The sequence below is a fragment of the Sycon ciliatum genome, chromosome 1, assembly GCF_964019385.1.
Source record: "Sycon ciliatum chromosome 1, ocSycCili1.1, whole genome shotgun sequence".
In the NCBI taxonomy this organism is placed as follows: Eukaryota; Metazoa; Porifera; class Calcarea; order Leucosolenida; family Sycettidae; genus Sycon; species Sycon ciliatum.
In genome coordinates, this window is record NC_088643.1 from 49,340,315 (window position 1) to 49,359,262 (window position 18,948).

The 18,948-nt window shown below is 46.8% G+C and overlaps 1 protein-coding gene and 1 long non-coding RNA gene across 2 annotated transcripts; one reads left to right on the forward strand and one right to left on the reverse strand.

Annotated features, from left to right (window-relative positions):
• Window positions 1-714: 714 nt before the first annotated feature.
• On the reverse strand, window positions 715-13,829 carry LOC135830847 (uncharacterized; the record flags this gene model as incomplete). The annotated part of the gene is given in 11 exon segments (XM_065343051.1): window positions 715-780; window positions 1,119-1,226; window positions 1,899-2,070; window positions 3,520-3,680; window positions 3,817-3,960; window positions 5,067-5,288; window positions 7,030-7,278; window positions 8,445-8,600; window positions 9,769-9,849; window positions 10,441-11,117; window positions 13,735-13,829. Coding segments are annotated over 11 exon segments (2,076 nt in total), but the record flags the coding sequence as incomplete, so codon positions are not given.
• Window positions 13,830-14,998: 1,169 nt separating this feature from the next.
• LOC135830854 (uncharacterized) lies at window positions 14,999-18,663 on the forward strand. The gene is made up of 2 exons (XR_010556122.1): window positions 14,999-16,255; window positions 17,010-18,663. It is a non-coding gene; the product is annotated as an uncharacterized LOC135830854 (long non-coding RNA).
• Window positions 18,664-18,948: the final 285 nt, after the last annotated feature.

Sequence of the window (18,948 nt, forward strand, 5' to 3'; positions counted from 1 at the left end):
ACTCGTATTTTAGCTCTTTTTCTGGAATGGATGCTGCTCTGCGCCCCTTGGTGAACATTTCCTGCGCTCGTGGAGCAGCTGAAAAGGACCACTGGTATGTGTGGTTCCTGGTTTGAAAGTGGAGAGTCGACTTTTGTGCCTTGAAAAAGGAGTAGAGAGCGATTAAGGTACGTCTGTGGCTTATTTTTGAGTGCTCCTCGTACATTTTTGATCATGATAGGAATTCTCAGACCAAAGTCAGACCAAAGTCAGCGCGATGATGGCCGTAGAGTTTTCTTGTGGATTTTTTAGTTGTTTCATCTCGTATCTATGTCAGTATCGTGATGGTGAAGTGGAGAGGGTGATTTTCTTCCTCTAGGCTTCGTTCGGCCGACTTTGCTTCGTCCTCGTTGAAAAGTGATCCTGAAAAAAAGGTCGATTCGCAAAATTATGTTGATTTTCAATGTACGTGATGACATGCGATTGCTGGCTATGGGGATAAAGAGACCATGTGCATAATGAAAAAGAGCGTACAAAGTACAAAATGTGCACAAACCTATGGAACGAAATGGACATTCCACTGTTCTTAGACTTGCCAAGCACAAAAAAGCAATATTGAAAGCGCCCATTTGGCCATAAAATGTGTACGAATGATATCACAAAGAAATGCCACTGTGCACCGGGTCTAAAGGATATTCTCGTTGGGCAGACCGACCTGCCGCTGAGTGAGCTTACCTTGTCGGCTTCAACGTTCTGCTCAAGACCATCCAGCACAGCATGACAGGCTTGAGTGACAATGTTCTAAGAGGAGAATGGATTAGATCATGAATACTCGGTACTTAGTACTGTTGTGGCTGGTATCTCAAGTACTGCAGTACACTAGCACAACTAAGGCATGCGCTATTCGGCCGCCCACGTGCACAAACTGCCCAAGGAGTTGATAATATATTCAGTTCACTTAGCACTCTTTGCACTAAGTTTTGAAATACTTTGGTGACTGGAAGGAGAAGAAGCACTGGCAAGCTTTTCCAAAGACCTTTACTTGCATGTTGTGTTTCATGTCGCTTCTTGCTATCTATGTGTCACAACCCTGCTGAAAATACCAATACCAACGTGAACACCCTAGTCACTCAACCAACCTGGAAGGCTCTGTCTGGCGTTCTGCCGTGCGATGATTCCGACACAATGTAGAGAATACTGAGACGTTGATTCCAGTCCGTAGTGGCCTGAACACGATCTAGATATGGCTGAGGAGGAAATGCATGGTAAGCAGAAAGAATCACATTTACATGCCTTAGGGCACTGCAACTACCACCGGTATATGCAAACACTATAACTCCTAACTCCTAACTCATATGTAACTCATCGTATAGTATTTGTATTTACGGATTCACCACAGGCCTTAGCCTAAATCGAGGGAGTCTCCGTACATCACTGATATCATGTGCCCATTTACACTGTGCTGTGCCCGTGTTATTTGAGGCGTCTTCCTTTGCTTCTTGTTGTTGTTGTTGTAGTTGTTGTATTTGGCATTGTTAATTGCTTCTTGTCTGATCTCTGCTCCTCCTCCTTCTTCTTCTCTCTCACTGACGTCCTCTTTGTCACAGTTCTGAAAGTGTCCTCCAAATCTGACTTGTTCTTGTGGTAAAATTGTGAGTCCAGGCACTGAGAGGCAAGTAGAAGGCACCAGGCATATGCACACTTAGCGAGTAAGGTCAGGTTGCATCACAGACAGGTGGGGGTGAAAGTTCAAGCTGCACCATAGTTTGATGAATGCACCTAGCCATAGTCAACAGCATATTCGCAGCCCATTGCACGAATAGTACATGTGGCGATTTGATCGTCCAGCAATGTGTGCTTCAGAGGTTCCTCGGACTGGCTATAACATGCTATGTGCAGAGGGTCAGTCGTACACTTACATACAGAATGTCAAGAGGTACATTATTGTGGGCCAGGGCGCACATCATGGAGCTGATCTCGGCATCTGATAGCTCATGGAACCTCCTCCTGCACTCTGGCATAAGGAATGCAGAAAGTGCTGGTCTAAAGTTTAGTTTCAGTGTTGGTAAGCAGGCAGAGAGCAACGTTTTCCTGACATAGAACACAGTACAGAGATCGAAAAATGGCACCACAATGCTGTTAAATGTCGGCTGCAAAGTCACTGAAGAGCAAACTACTTCAAATTCAAGCACTATTAGTTCAATCTCAATTCAAGGTTCAGCTGAAATCGCATACCTTCGCAAGCTGGCCTCCATTTCTGCTACGTAATTATCTATCGTTGCAAACATTGCCCGCATTACCTGCCTTACGGTATTCAGACCTAGAGTTCCACGTACTGTCGATACAGAAATAACCGAACTTTTCAAACCTGGCCAAAATGGCTCATACAGTAAAACCTGTCTAAGGCGACCACTCGAGGGACGAGAAAAAGTGGTCGCCGTGGCCAGGTGGTCTTCTTATCCAGGTTCACGTGACCATATCCACATGTGATACATACATCATTTTGATCAGTGTATCACAGTGCACACCCCTATGCTACTCTATCACGACTCATGTGCCTGGGGTCATCAGACCTGTCAAGTGTCGTGCATGCACCATGCACATCTACACTTCCCGCACTGATTTGTAGATCTACCATGCATGGTGCACCATGCAATGCATACATTTTCATGTACGAGCACTGTGCAACGCGGTCGCGTTGAGCGAGTGGTCGCCTTATCCGAGCTGTTTTGAATGTGAATGCGTCCGTGACAAGGAAAAGTGGTCGCCATATCCGAGTGGTCGCCATTACAGGTTTTACTGTAGCTGAGCTATTTCTGTATGGACGTTCTTGCACCTACTGTAAAACCGGGAATTTTCGGTGTTGTAATATTTTCAGTATTTCCCAAAATCAACGGTTCAGTGGCGCGAAGATTTCGGTAAACCAGTTTTCCAGATCCAAAAATGCATTTTGCACACTGTGTGGCTTGGCATGGTTAAGAATCTAAGGTAAAATTTACCTGTACCGAAGTTACCGAAAATAGATCTCGACCGAAATTTTCCAGTTTTACAGTACGTTTTGAGGTCTAGATTCCTCCAAAAAGCGGATGGAAATTAGGAAAGTTGTTTCGCCAGCTTTTGTGAATAGACTTGCTAGCCCAAAACCAATTTCGCCATGACAAAAAATCATGCATTGAGTCCAGTAATTTGGCCTAAATCGGGGTTAAAACAAGCTCAATTATCTCGGAACGGACTGCAGACCTGCCCTGAATGTCTGTAAGCAATAGCTATAGTCCATTGCAAAAACATTGACAATCAGGTTTTGGTCTTAAAAAGTATGAAGATAAGGGGAAACCCGAAAACAAAGTACATAGAATGGCTAGTTAGGGCATTGCAAATCGTTCTGTAAAGGCTTCGGAACAATTGGACCAGCCGTTAAGGAGTTAAAAGGATTTCGGCCAGGTTTCTGGCCTTTTCCCCTGGTGTAGACAAGTAATGATTAAAAGGATGCCCACATAGCAGTATCCCCTTATCCCCTTAGGCAGTGCCGTGACGACTCACTTCTCTTGAGACCCCAGTGCCGCTTCCAATGCTTTCAAGCCGCTGGACATCCCCGGGTATTCCAGAACGCTGAGCAACTGGCAGAACTCATCAGCACTCAGGGAAGCGGCGCGAGGAAATGTTGATTGCGCCACAAATGCAGCAACGTTGTAGTGCAGCATCTGCCAAAAAATACAGAACAGAAAATGGCATACAAAGTGGCTTTGATATCCCATTTCGGACCTCCAAAACCTCAGCCTCAAAATGGTGCAAACATGTCGAGAGAAAGTACGATTTTTGAGAGCACCCGATCCTCACCTTGAAAACTTTCAAGCACTGCAGAAGGTCTATCAGCTGAGTATTGGAGAGATAGGCAATGTCCTCGACTATGCACCGCACTACACTTGTGTAGAAGTTTGGGTGCAGATAAGGCGGCGACAGTCTATCATCCTGAGAGAGGATCTGTTAGCAACAGGTCAACCGCATGTCCATGTGTGAGAAAGAGAAAGAGAGAGAGAAATAATAGTGAACTCTTATGTAAAGGTGAGTCCCATGCCCGACCAATACGCAATACATGTGTAGTATATCAAAATGCTCGAAATTAGTGACTGTGCCAAGAAACGGAATGTAGTGAATCTCTCGTACACATAAAAACATAAAGAATGCAAAAAAATGGACTGCATTATCCAGGTGTACGTCTCCCCCGGGTACGCACTATGTAACTCCGTACGTACTGACGTGGACATTGAAGTCTGATGGGACGACCGGGGCTGGCGCCCTTACTGCCTTAGCGCATCCATGCACTGTAGTTTACGCACACGCTGTCAACATGGACCAGCAGTGCTAACGTCTGCAAGGCCAGCACCCAGTGTAAACATGGACCAGCAGTGCTAACGTCTGCAAGGCCAGCACCCAGTGTAAACATGGACCAGCAGTGCTCACGGCGGCTGCAAGGCCAGCACCCAGTGGCCGCTTGACTTCTCAACGGATTTCAATGTCCACAACAGTACATACATAGCAGGCCCGCCAGAAGGAGGGGGGGGGGGGGGGGGTGAAGTTGGTTCGGTTTGAGGGGTCCAGGGATCTCCCGCGGGAATTTTTTGGAAAAATCCGGTCAGAAATAGAAGAATTTGGCCTTTTCACAAGTTTTCAGAGCCCACTGCAGGGAATAATTGTGTATGGATATCAATGTATAATGTATGGCTTACTATTTTTAACGTTATGGGAGCTTGTACAAATGTATGCATGGTCGATAACACATGTACAATTTTTTCTCCCCGGTTTTAGACGAATCCTAGGGGGTGACCTGAGCCAGAGTTGGTCCGGTGACAACCGGACCAACCGGACCGGTTCCGGCAGCCCTGCATTGCTAGCATGCTGCTCAATGAAATCCGATCGAGCGAGTCAACTTCACGCCCCTGAACCAGCGAACATCACAGTGCTAGCTGGACTAGGGCTGCTCAGTGCCTGGCAGCGTGCACTTGACTCACGCGATCGGATGTCATTGAGCAGCACTGCACTGCACAGAGTGCGCCATTCTTGTGTATGCTCGCCGGCGGAAAACTGACCTTTGCAGACAGGAGAATCTTCTCTGCGGAGAGCGATGGCGCGCACAACGACAGGAAGTAGTGCAATGATGACCGGAGGCTGGCAGCTTCATTCGGAATACATGGCAACACGCGCAGGAAGTTCTGCAAGCAGGAAAACACCCACGGCTCCGGAATGGCCATTGATATGCGATTCGCAAGCACAGGTACCAACCCTGCTGCCAGTTCCGTGTAACAAGACACCTGTGAAAGAATTGGAAAAAAATGGCAAACAGTCTCTGTGGAGCGGCTTACATGGCACAACCTTCCCAAACACTTGAAGAATAGTTACACAGAAGCCCCTAACAGTGTCAAGCACCAGTACATGTATCTACTATATCTACTGGTACCAGGTAAGTCCCCCCCCCCCCCTCTCTCCCCTGCCTTCTTCACTTCTCTCCCCTCCCCATTTCTCCCCTTTCATTTCACTCCCCGGGCTTGCTACGCTTCCGTTTTCAATAATAAGCCGCACACGGGCATTGCTAGTGTTGTGAAAATGATGTGTTGTTTTCCTGTGTGATGGCATTCCCCAAACTGTCTCGTCTAGTCGCGTGCATGTGTGATATGAGCATGCGCGACTTTGTAGTCGAGAGTCCTTTTGTGAGTCTTCTTGTTCGTCCTTTTGAGTGTTGTCTCGATTTCCGTAATGTCAATATAAATAATGTAATACAAACCAGTCTTGTCCTTGGTGTCCTGCGTCCCGGGGAACGGAATGGCTGTGATTCCGTTACAACGTGGTGCCGAAACCCGGGACGCAGAGGATGAGTAAGTTTGTCATGAGTCTGTTCGTCGTCGTCAACAAATAATAGTAAGCGTGGGGATGGAGGTGATCAAGAGAGATGAGGAGCTGGTGGAAGCGGAAGACGACGCGGAGAGGAGGCAGAGAAGGTGGTGGACCGGCAGAAGCTGGGGACTGGAGCCTGGGACGGCAAGTACCGCATGGAGCGTGTGGCCGTGGCTCGCCAGAGGCCAGTGGATGAGTCTGGCATCACCGACTGTGTGTCGTCCTTTGTTGCTCGTCTTGTTGTTGTCTTGCTCGCTTAATTGTCTGATCATGTTTCTCTCGCGGTTCAGTTCGTTGCTGTGTTGTTGAGTTTGGTTGTCGGTATGTTGCTCTTCTCGTCGTTCTGTTCTGCATTAATTTGCTGCTATTTGTTGGAGCTTTGGCTCTCGTGTTTCGGTTGGCCTTGTGTGCCTGAGTTTAGAGCGTCGGCTCTTGTGTTTTTTGGTTTGGCCCTGTGGTGCGGCTTGGTTGAGAGCGTCGGCTCTTGTGTCTTGGTTTGGCCCTGTGTCGTGGCCCAGTTTTGTTGTGCTACAATTTAAGCTTTTGGTCGGTTTTGGTTTTTCTGTTTTGCTGTGGTTCCTTTTGCTGTTGTGCATGTGGAACGTGGTGTCGGTTTATTATTTTGTGGAATGTCATCAAGGGGGCAGGTGTTGTGAAAATGATGTGTTGTTTTCCTGTGTGATGGCATTCCCCAAACTGTCTCGTGTAGTCGCGTGCATGTGTGATATGAGCATGCGCGACTTTGTAGTCGAGAGTCCTTTTGTGAGTCTTCTTGTTCGTCCTTTTGAGTGTTGTCTCGATTTCCGTAATGTCAATATAAATAATGTAATACAAACCAGTCTTGTCCTTGGTGTCCTGCGTCCCGGGGAACGGAATGGCTGTGATTCCGTTACACTAGAGTAGACTGTAAAACGGTCACGGTGCAAAAGAACAAAATGGCTTTGCTTTTTATTTCAATTTCCACGGTGTTTCGCTTTCAAGAGATCCCCATGCACAGTACACATCTTTCAAGAGATCCCCATGCACAGTACACATCTTTCAAGAGATCCCCATGCACAGTACACATCTTTCAAGAGATCCCCATGCACAGTACACATCTTTCAAGAGATCCCCATGCACAGTACACATCTTTCAAGAGATCCCCACATGCAGTACACGTACGGTCTCTCTGACGGGCCAAAGCTGATGCAAAAGCTCTGTCAGTGTGTGGAGACCCGAACCAGTCACTGCAGAGTCCAACGGCAGTACAAACGAGAGAACAGAGCCAAGTTTCAGCAGGTTTGCATGGTCGTCAAGGGACATTAGAGATAGAAGTGCCATAGATGTGTTGACTATGTCGGCTGGCAGCATTGACGAGGCGAACTGGTCAACTCTGCCCAGTACACGTGTTGTTGCGGATGCTTTGCGAATCTGCACCATGAGCATACAGTCATACACACACATACCCACACATACAAACATACATACATAGTATTACAATCAGGCCACCTAGAATTAATTCGTTGTTTCGGGTCACTTCACTCATCCGTACCAGGGTCGGTTGGTCGGGTTTATTTTTTATTTTATTTTTTACTTTAGTTGCGGGCATGTGCATACATGTACAACTGTGCATATCGAATAGCTTTTCTCCATCAAGCCAGTCGATCAAATCTGGCTGTAGTCGATCCAGCGTAGCCATTGTCCCATCAGATCCAGGTCCCCTCCAGGACCAGATCTTGGCCTCGCTGGCAAACGAGTCTGACGAGCAGCTTGACAACTTCTGTCAATGAGCGACGCAGTGGCGGAGCTGATGCTGTTTCAGGACCGATTGCGAATCGGAGATAGAAGACAATGTCGTCACCAAGTGCTGCATCCTGTCGGCTGCTTCTGAGGTCGATGTCTGAACTGCTATATTTTGGGTCGCGTGTGTACATAGTGCGAATCGGAGATAAAAGACAATGTCGTCACCAAGTGCTGCATCCTGTCGGCTGCTTCATGCTTCTGAGGTCGATGTCTGAACTGCTATATTTTGGGTCGCGTGTGTACATAGTTAGTCTAGTCATGCACGTTTGGATGTATTAAAAAAAATTGCGGTCGGGTGAAAAAAGACGGTCGGTCGGGTGACCCGAAACAACGAATTAATTCTGGGTGGCCTCATACACATCCATACATACATCCATACATCCAAACATACACATACATACAATACAATACAATAATGCCCATCCGTAGATGATGGCAGATCCTGAAAGGACCGATAGTGCACATACACACACGTACACATGAACGCACACCAACACGCGCGCGCACACACACGCACGCACACACACACACGTGCGCACGCGCGCGCACATGCACACACATGCCCATTGCTGAAGCGAGGATAGCGAACAAGCTATGTTTGACTTAGCAATCTGTGCTGGTATTACACCGTTTAGCAGCTTGTAAGGCTCAATAATTTACCCCGCTAATCAGCTAATCAGTTGAGCCTGGTCTCCACCAATGCAGGACTGTATGTGTAAAATTACTCGCAGCACTCACGTGCACACACATTCCAACTATTTGTGATCTCTACAGCAAACGGCTTTACGACTGACCTGCGCATTCGCCAGGGCGTGCGCCAAGCTGCACATCTGATTGCAGTTCAGCATGTCCATACGCGTCTCCACAAATAGGAAAACTTTGTTACATGTGTCCTGAACATTCTCACACCATGGTATGAGGCTATACAGTCTGGACAGAGCACACATGATCTGCAAATGAAAGTCACACAAGACAGAGCACACATGATCTGCAAATGAAAGTCACACAAGACAGAGCACACATGATCTGCAAATGAAAGTCACACAAGACAGAGCACACATGATCTGCAAATGAAAGTCACACAAGGTCATACAACATGCTCACTAGTTCTACTCAATCATGCAACATTCACATTTCCTCCATTTACCATGCTGCATACTCACCGGATCATGTGATAATTATTGTCATATTATTAGGCCAAAACAAAAAATAGGCTTGTTTCCGGTCGGCAACCCCTCAAAAGGGAGACTCGGTCGGCCGGAATGAAACTTTTTTTGGATACTTTTTTTGGTTCCTCAATCGTTGTGGTATTGATGGACAAAAGCACCTACATATGTACATTGTACATATATCATGGAAAGGATCAATGTCAAAGTTGACTGACTCACTGTTCTTGTACAGCATGTGGTGTATTCCTGTTTTCGTACATCCTGAGAAATCAAGCAAACAGTTCGAGTCCGTCCAGCTCCGTTGTTCTAGCTCGTATCGACCCCGGAGTTTTTCGAGCCGACAGCTGAGAATCTCTGCTACCTTGTAGGTGTTTCGATTGTGGAATTCGGTTGAGATTTGACTGAGTTATGACTCGTTGAGTGCACTTGCACACATTGCATTGCCACCGTTTGTATACATTTGGGACCAAAAAAAGTTTCAGAATTTGGGAAAAAGTGGCCCGGTCGGGCGACCGGAAACAAGGTCATTATTTGTTTTGGCCTTATAAGCATCACTGCAGAATAGTGTCACTACGAATTAGCGATTGCCCATATGTGAAAAGCGTTTCGACAAGACATTCATTATTCATAGTCACATTGTCATGGAGAGTGGTGATACATGAAATACGACCCCTGGAACTGAGCACGCATTTGCTCTGACTCACACAAATAGTAATGTTACCCTGACGACATGAACCTTTGAACCAATGACTTTTGAATATATGACCTCTGAACCTATATTTGACCTTTGGACATCTGACCTTTGAACCTATTATCTTTGAATCTCTAACCTTTGAACCAATGGCCTTTGAATGTACGACCTGTAATCAGCACTTGAAGTGCTACAGGTTGCATTTCAAGAATACACTCACATGCATGTATACATTTATGTACATGTCACATTACTTACTGGTAGAGTGACAGCTATGTCCACCTTGCTGCTCGCCAGATTCTGGAATTTCTTGCAAATTGCAGAAACACTCGTGTTCCACTGACGCAAACACACATACAGCATTCAGAAGACGGAATCAAACCAATGGGAATAGGAATCAATCTGCCCACCATCCGAGGAGAGCTCAATTCATGAATCCCGAAGAGTTGAACACGCGAAAAGCAAACACACACAAACATAAGCAGGAGCAGTTAGTAAGGGTCTTGTAGCCCTTGTATACCCGATTATCAGACATAGAGTCCATCTGCTGATCGCATGTGTAGAGAAACTCTCAGTCACAAAAACTAGCATACTGCTCCTGCTGCCGTTTGCCGCTACAGTGCAAAGTTTGCGTGCCTCTAGTGAATATCAAGAACATGACCACATGACATGTCCGCGTACAGCAGGAAAGGAGGCAGCAAGGGTGCCATCAATCCTGTGTGACACAGTTTCATTCATCTCTGCATAGTGAATACCATGCTGTCAAGGCATGCACATAATATGCGACACAGCTATCCATACCAGGCATCCATAGACGTGACACCGCCTATCCACAGAACGTTACGTCGCAAATCACAATAGAAGACAGAACATTCCAAGCAACAAAACACAATAATTATCATGCACAGCCAGTGAGGATAGCAAACTCACAGTTTCGGCCTCCGGTCCCTCTTTTAAAGTCAGGAGCTGCTGCGCGGAACACTGGGTCAGAGCATCTGTGATGGCCTCTGCCGCAGCGACATCATCCATTGAATACTTGCCGCTGGCTAGCTCTGCTGCTATATCAATGGCTTGCTGCAGTGGTGATACACCCTGTATTGACTGGGTATAGGCGTTTTGCCAATCCGGACGCCTGTCGCCATTCTGCCAGTTCGATGGGTCGTGGTTGTCCGCGGCACTATGTACAGACCGTACTTTGCTAACATGCTTGCTATGGTTACGAGATGCTGCTATATGGTTATGGATGCCAAGGTCACTGGTGGAGATATCCAAGGTTGGTGTAGTGGGTGCGCATCCGGGAACCGGCAAGAAGGGATTATGCCGCCTCAGCAGTTTGCTCATTTCCAGAGTCCAGTGCTTCGCGATGCGACCGAGTACATACTTGAACGCATCCTCATCCTTTCTCCGCACACTCAGTGCTAGGCGCCGTAGCCTGTTCGACACGGACGATGTGTACGGCCTAGGACTGCTAAATTGTAACCGTTCACTCGACGTAGTCGCATGATGCGTGGAGTTCTCTGATCCCGGAATTACAGCAGTACCTGATGTCCTTCGAGACAGCACCGGGCCAATTGCAGTCAAGCGGCCACCCGCTTTATAACAGATACCTGCACAGAAGAGCAGATACGTTAAAAATAGAAGTAAATTATCGTGTCCGTTCCCGAAGAGAACTCACGACGGCCGCTAAGACCCGGCAAACCCTAGCAGCAGATACGTAATCATCGAATGCTGGGTTAATATCGAGTTTAACGCGAACCGTGAATTTATTTTTATTTTTATCAATCGATGATTACGTACAAGGCGGTTTCTCTCTAAGGGGTCGTCCGCAATTATCGAAAGTTTTTTCCAATCCGTAGTAGCTTCGAAAGTGGGTGGGTGGGTCAAGGCCAGTTACGGATTGAAAAACTTCCGAAATGACACGTGCGCGTGCCACGTGTACGTCTACGTGTAGCCCCTGTTTTCCACGCGCGGCTGCGCGCGAACTGTCTACTACAAATATTTTTGTAGTTCTGGCAGTTTCTGCGCCCCCGCGCGCGCTTCCTTGGCTGCTCCTGGGCCAGTGATCATAAAGTTCGGCGCATTCGACGGCGAGTCGACACTTTCTATTTTTGAGTTTCACTGTCTCCTTCGTCCAGAGTACCGTCTTCCATGCACTCCTTTGAAGTCCTTCCGTCTAGCGCTGGCGCTGACGACTGTTATTGACTATGTCCAGACAGGCGACGTTGTTTGGAAAGGTGGTGAAGAAGCAGCCCTTTTTCAAAACCGCTGGTGACTCTGACATGATGTTACTATGACTCATGGACCAGCACTGATTGAGTTTGTTCCATACATGTATGTGTTGGGTTGTGTGTCCATCAATAATATTTTATTACGGACTGGGGGGGGGTGGGTGGGTGGGTGAGGAAAAATTTGAAGCTACTACGGATTGGAAAAAACTTTCGATAATTGCGGACGACCCCTAAGCTGGTTGTGTTTCTCAACACAATTGTATAGCCGGTGGCAACGCGGATTTTAAATTTTAATACAACATGAACGAATGTGGCCTGCGGGCATAATTTTTCACTTTAGAAAGTTAACAACTTCATCATGAACATACAAACGGTCTCTTTTTATTCACCCAAATGGAGTTGCCCGGAATAATGGCAAGGCTGCCCAATTTACGAAATGCCATTTGGTGAATTTTCAGTCCAGTTTTGGAGGTGAGGTTTTGTCAAAATTGCTGGATATTCTGTGAGAATGGGTGATTTTAAGAGTGATGGTGATGGTAATGGCATAGATGACATCGATAACGTTCATCAGAACCACAGAGAAGACGCTATTCCTCAAGTTGTAAAGCTAGCGAGGCGCAACAGGATCTGCAATGACCGAAAGTGTCGGTGCAAGTGCACAGACGTTTGTTCCACAGGCTGATCTGGAGATGTATGGATGCCTCGGTATATGCATTGTGAAAGAGTTGCAGCCATCGCCAAGACCATCACGGAGGTGGAGGGATCAGTTCCCATTTATGCCGGATAACCCTACCTCCACCCTGGAGATGCAACGTCGGCATGCACCTTGCACATGTTTCGGGTGTTTCCGTGTTTTGGTGAAGAAAATAGATGTCTTTCATGCTGACTGTTTTCTTTTCGCTCTTTGTGGATGGCATATGTCCATGTTGTTCGTGTTTGTGTATATCATGCTGCCAACAATTCACCAACATGTAGGATCAGGTGTGCCGGATTAAGAGGTAGGAAATTGGTGTTGTGCGTTGTGCTTCCGCATTGACACAAGCACACATGGCCACAGAAAATTCTACCTACAGTCCATTCAGAAAAAAATGAACTTCTAGCTTTTGGCCATAAATGGGTCAAACGTTGAGTTTTTTTAGAATTTTTTTCTGCAATCCCATATGGAATCCTCTTCCAATTATGTTTCTGAAGTTTTTTTGTCCAAAAAGCAAGCCATAGCAAGAATAGGATTTCGGCCAGGTTTTGCCCCAAAAGCACTGAATTGGGAAAAACCATCAAAATCCAGGCCGTTTGACCCCGCCTGCAACAGTGCATTCTGTGGTTCGAACCCCAGTTCAGGCACCCTTTTTGGACCCTTTTCAAATTTCAAAGTTCGCAGCACTGCACTGTGTACGATGAAATCACGAAAAATCGCCAAATACGGGAGCTCGCCAGAGCCAGGACCCATTTTTTTATGAATGGACTGTACATGTACATGTACCCTCAAAAAAAGATCAAGAGTACATAACAACTGCATTCAGTGCTGCCCCAGCAGAAGTTCAAGTCGATGTAGTTTTTATGAGCGGCAATGCTCTTCGCCCGAGTGTTTGCGGCGTTTGTACTGGATGCCAACATACCACATGTGTTTCCTTACACCAATTTATGTAGGATCAAAATATTAATGGGGATTTGTCCAGCGCAGCTCCAGGACACGTCTGATAATACATGTACAACGCGCATCGCATCGTAAAAAATGACGTCAACTTGAAATTCTGTTGGGAAAGCACCCATTGTGAAGTTGCTGCGTGATACTCTTACTAGTATGACTCTATCAGAAACTTTACTGCTTGCATACCCGCGTGCACACTTGTACATCAATGCCTAGGACACAATTATACTGTAGTACCTCAAAAGTGAAATTTACTTTGCAATAAAGATTGGAATAATATCGGGATTACATTTTGGTTATTATTTTGCCCCCTGGATCATGAACAGCATCGAACAATTTCACACATACCTTCATAGCAGGCTGAATTTCTCGAAAGCCATCTCGGCATGACTGTAATAGCTGCTAATCTAACCTCATTTTGGTTAGTCGTATGTCGTGAACATAGTCATCATGGTCATTGGCCAAGGAATCATAGTTACAGACTACGTAACAAGTACATAGTGCATAGTGCGAGCGCGCCCATGGCCCATGCATATGCCCTGAGAATGCGTAGATCTACCCCAGTAAAAATATTTCGCTCACGTGGCGGCAATCGACGATTCTGTGCTACAATCCTACATACTAGCAAAGCATGCATGCAGCATGCTCGGGTTTTGAACACACGTACGTGATCACGGGTCAAAAAGCGGAAAAAGTCTGTAGTCTTGTGAAGTAATTATTATTTTTAGTTGTGTACATAGTCTAGAACTAGAACATACCCACATGACTCTACACTCAGACGAGACTACAGTCGTCTACTACATCATGTACATGACCGGCAGAAGAGGACAGAGACAGCCGGCTAGCCTACAGCGCGGATGATTTTGACCTTCTCCGCGGTCACACATGAAAACAGAAAAGCTTGCACCGCTTTTGCGGATGCGGAAAGCGGAACTACCGCAGCCGCTTTGGCGGACCACACGATGCAGCGGTCACACATACATGTAGACTACTGTGCTCCTCAGCTCAACGCTCCGCTTTGGCGGAGAGAATGCAAATGCAGCACGTCCTATGAAATTTTAGAAACACAGGCTGCATCTTTTTCAGATGTTGCTGTAGCCTTTCAGCCGCCCTTTGCTCTGTCGACGATGGACCACCTGATGTCGTACTCTTCACCCTGGTCCTGCAGTGCCCACATGGGCCACAATACAACTTACAAGTGCTTCGACAGCTACGTGCTTTTGCAGTACTTTTCGTATCTTATGAGTCATAGTCGTGAGGTGGTTGCCATAATTATACATAACATGTACATGTAGCGCATCTTGAACGGTGTCTCGCAAAGCCAGAACGGGTCGAAGTAGATCTACTAATACGCGAAGGACTAAAGGGACCGTCACTTAATTTTTGCCGACTACCCGCCAAAAAAATCTTTTCGTTTCACGTGTCAGACACGTCCGCGAGCGCGTCCGACTCGCGCGCGCGCGCCCGCGCTACCTTTCACGTCAGGCAATCTGTTCACGCCACATGGCTGGATCGCGTACATGCAAACATGATTGAAGACTTGCAAAATCAATTTTTTTCCAAGTCCAGGTGCTAGGCGCTAGGCCTAGGCAGTACTACTATAGTACTAATGCCTAATGCCCAGGCAGCTGACTTTATTTTCGGAGAAACACTACTCATTGTAGTAAAAAGTAACAATGAATAGCGATATCATCTAGGAAGGATCGCTACCCTAACGCGAAGGAAAGGCCTTGCGCGGCTGCTCTACGAAGTGTTGAAGAAAGACTCATCAAAGTTAGTTGGTGGACGAACAACTCGCTGGCGCCGGAAAACTTGGCCCCCAACGAGTCGATGGTGTTTGGTGAATCATCAAGCATAATGTCTTGTAGCAGTGTTCACCGAGGAAGGAGAACGCTCTAGTCGCTGCTGTTGTCCGTTCCATCCACGCTGGGCGTTAGCTGCACCGCGCCTATTGTGTTTTAGTATTCCATGGACACACATTAGCATTCAGAGCGATTGTGGAGCCACAATTTACTTCACACAGCGTTGTATTGTCCACGAGCGCAAACTTCATTATCAGCAGTAACTGTTACTCTTCATCCTACATGTAGACTTGGAGTATACACGGCCTTGTCACGACAGCGACAGCTCTACAGAGTGTTCAAGTGAGAAACATTAATTTCTATTGTTGGTGGATGAATAAATGGCTGGTTCCGAAAAAACGCGGCCTGCACCGATGGTGTTTGGTGGATCATCAAACATGGTGACCAGCAGTGTTCACCGAGGAAGGAGAATGCACTCGCCACCACTCCGATTCATCCAAGTGGGCGTTAGCTGCGCCGCGCCTATTGTGTTTTAGTATTCCATGGACGCACACTAGCGTTCTCAGCGATTGTGGAGCCACAACATATCTTCATGCGGCGTTGGACTGTCCAAGAGCAGAAACGTCAGCAGTGACCCATCATCATACATGTAGATTTGGAGCATACACACCATGCGCCAATGGGCCTTGGCACAACAGCGGCAGCTCTACGGAGTGTTCAAGTGAGAAACATTTGTTTCGACTTATGGTGGACGAACAAATCGTCGGTGCCGTAAAACGTGGCCTGCGCCGATGGTGCTTGAAACATCAAACATGGTATGTGGTGACTGTCAGTGTTGATCGAGGAAGGAGAACACTCAGGCCGTCGACCGTTCATCCTTTTCGTTAGCTGCACTAAGTCTATTGTGTCCTTGTATTCCATGGGCACACAATCATGAAGCATGGCGTCTGAGCTGTGTTCACAGAGCGGGGAGATGCTCTTGCTGCTATCTTATCTGTCCTGTGTATTCCCAAGTGCCGAAGGCTTACAACGATGGTGTTGGACAAGTCAGATAAAATAGAGTCAACGTAAGTACGCATGTGTACTCTTACTGACTGAAACATAAGTGGGGTGTAAGAGCTAATTCAAATGGTGTCGTGACATTCTCATGTACGAGGTTAGTGTGTAGTACTTGTTACGTACTGAATTCTGTGACTTTGTTTTGTCTCCATATACTGCATGCATTCACGTTTCACAGTTATCAGTTTGACCCTGAGTTCATGTCTGTTATCCCGTGTCTCCTCTACTTATTTTTGTTTCCACACGGTTCATGGTGTAGCGCTGCACGTGTTCCGTCAGTTTGAACTTCAGCATAAATCGCAACTACTTGTACTTTCAGACATGTCACGTGATTGTTGCCAGGGTTTGAGCCAATCAGAGCGTTTACAGGCAGGGCCTGAACCCCTGATCATGCCTTGCCTGCCAGCTGTACTACGATATTATATGTCACGTACCCGCGCGCGCACGGTTCTCCTGCGCTTGGGCTTGCTTTCCCTTGGTAGTTGGAAGTCAGTGGCTGTTTTAGTACTCTTAGATTATGTACAGAAAGTGGTGGACATCACGCAACTGCAGTATAAATTAAAGGGTGGTTGTCAACTGACAACCGCATAATTTTTCGACATAATTAATAAAAGAATTTTCATCTAAAGAGTGGAAAGCAACTAAATAGAGCGGTTGTCGGTTGACAACCCCCCCTTTTATTTAGATTATGTATCTGAAGTAAACACAACGTAGAAATATCACAATTGTCTCTTGTGTATTATATCCGTCTGATGTCACCAGATCGTCACACGGTGCTGTGACCAAGATACGGATCATGCCGAACGCTGATTCAACTGGACGAATCGCGAGGCTTTTCAGATGCAGGGACACAATGGAAACTGAATGACTTCAGAACAGCACTGAAGCGTTATGTTATCATGCAAGACGCCTTTCTGCGCCGCACAAACACAGGCGGTACTACAGCAGAAAATGTCACTCACTATTCTGCAGGTGCACTGGTGACAGGCGCATGCAAGTTCACCAGAAGGAAGCGGTCTGATGTTAACTGGAATGCCAGCAGTATGAGAGGGTGTGCATTCTGCGGCGGATCTCACCTGGACAAGAGCTGCGCGAAATACGCAACAGTAGCACAGCGGAAAGAATAACTGATTGAACAGAAGCGTTGCTTTGTGTGTTTGCGCACAGGGCACCGGTCAACTCAGTGCAAGGCCACCCGCAAGTGTAATGTGTGTTCTCGCATGGGTCACCAATCAGAGTCACCATCATGTCACGATCTGCCCTGAATCTCAACAGAAATCTGACAGCAGTACCAACATAGTAGCTGACCAGCCTGTGGCTGACAAGGTACCAGCATCTAGCGCAACAGCAGCTAGTGCAGCATCAACCAGTATCGCCATTGACCGTAAGATAGTCAGTCGTCTTGATCGGTGCAGATTTCCTCTGGGAGTCTTGACGGGGAGCACCAGAGGACTTCCGCCAGGACTACAGTTTCTGCCTACCACAGTCGGTTTTGTGGTGACTGGCCAAACACGTCACTCCAAGCACTCAGCTACGCCGATGAGCAGCCATGCCAGCTATCGTTTCTCTAACTGATGCAACTTCCGACTCCTGCACCATCATCCCAGATCTGTGGGACCTAGACTGTGTTGACATCCAGGATTCAGGCAATCTTACTAACAACGACCTAGCCATTAGGCAATTCATCATTGTTCTACGATTTTGCCTGCCACCAATCGTCATGACCTGCGATACTGAGAAGGCCATTTTACAAATCAGTGCCAACCCAGCATACAGAGATGCAACACGATTTCTGTGGTTCGCCAACTCCGACAGTCCATCAGTCACCCCATCCAGCCTGTTCACGCTCATAAGCAGTCCATTTCTGCTTGGCGCGTCTATACAGCATCATTTGCCACAGCAAGATGACAAAACAGCTAGCAGTGGCTATTGGTGAGAACATTTTCTGCTGTGCCATTGGAGTGTGCACTATACACGAACCCTGCTCTTTTGTTGGCACCGCCTATGTAACTTACTGCATAGGGTGCAAGGTGACCGTTGTCGGTTTACATGTACTCCAGTTATTACACCGTGCATGCACTGAGTCTGTGCTGCACTGTGCATCCATAGGTGTTCGTTTGCGGTAGCGCAAGGTTGATGGATTGTTTTGTCCGCTGCTATTCGAAGCTCTCGGAGTCGGAAGCGTTACCTCTGTTTCCCCTGTTCCTCCCTGCGCGGAGTCTGTAGTTCTGGCTTGCAGTCGCTGTTACATGCATGTTGGCAGTTGCATGTGTTTTGGTTTTCAGTTGTCTTCATTTGTTTTGTGTGGACGACAGTTCAATATTCTAGCAGTTGTTGCACTTCCTACATTCCGTAGTTATCTGCGGTTGGTGTTCGAGAGAGCAAACTGTGTTCTTCTCCAGAGTGGAGTAAACCATTCGCTTGTGTCTGAGGAAAACCCTGTGTGTTGACGAAGAGGTTGACTTGGCTGTAGAGTGAAAGTACCACATGGTCACATGGTCCACAAAATCTTAGAACTAACTTAGGGTCTTCTGGCGTATGGTATGATTATATGAGCAGCATGAGAGTGAAGTAAAAGACTATTAGCTCAAACATTCAGTCTTTCAAGAGTAGGTGTTTCATCACGGAATAGGTTCTGCAGTTCACTTACACACTGCAACAATGGACCAGCAGTGTCTGCAGGGAGTTTCATAATCTGTTC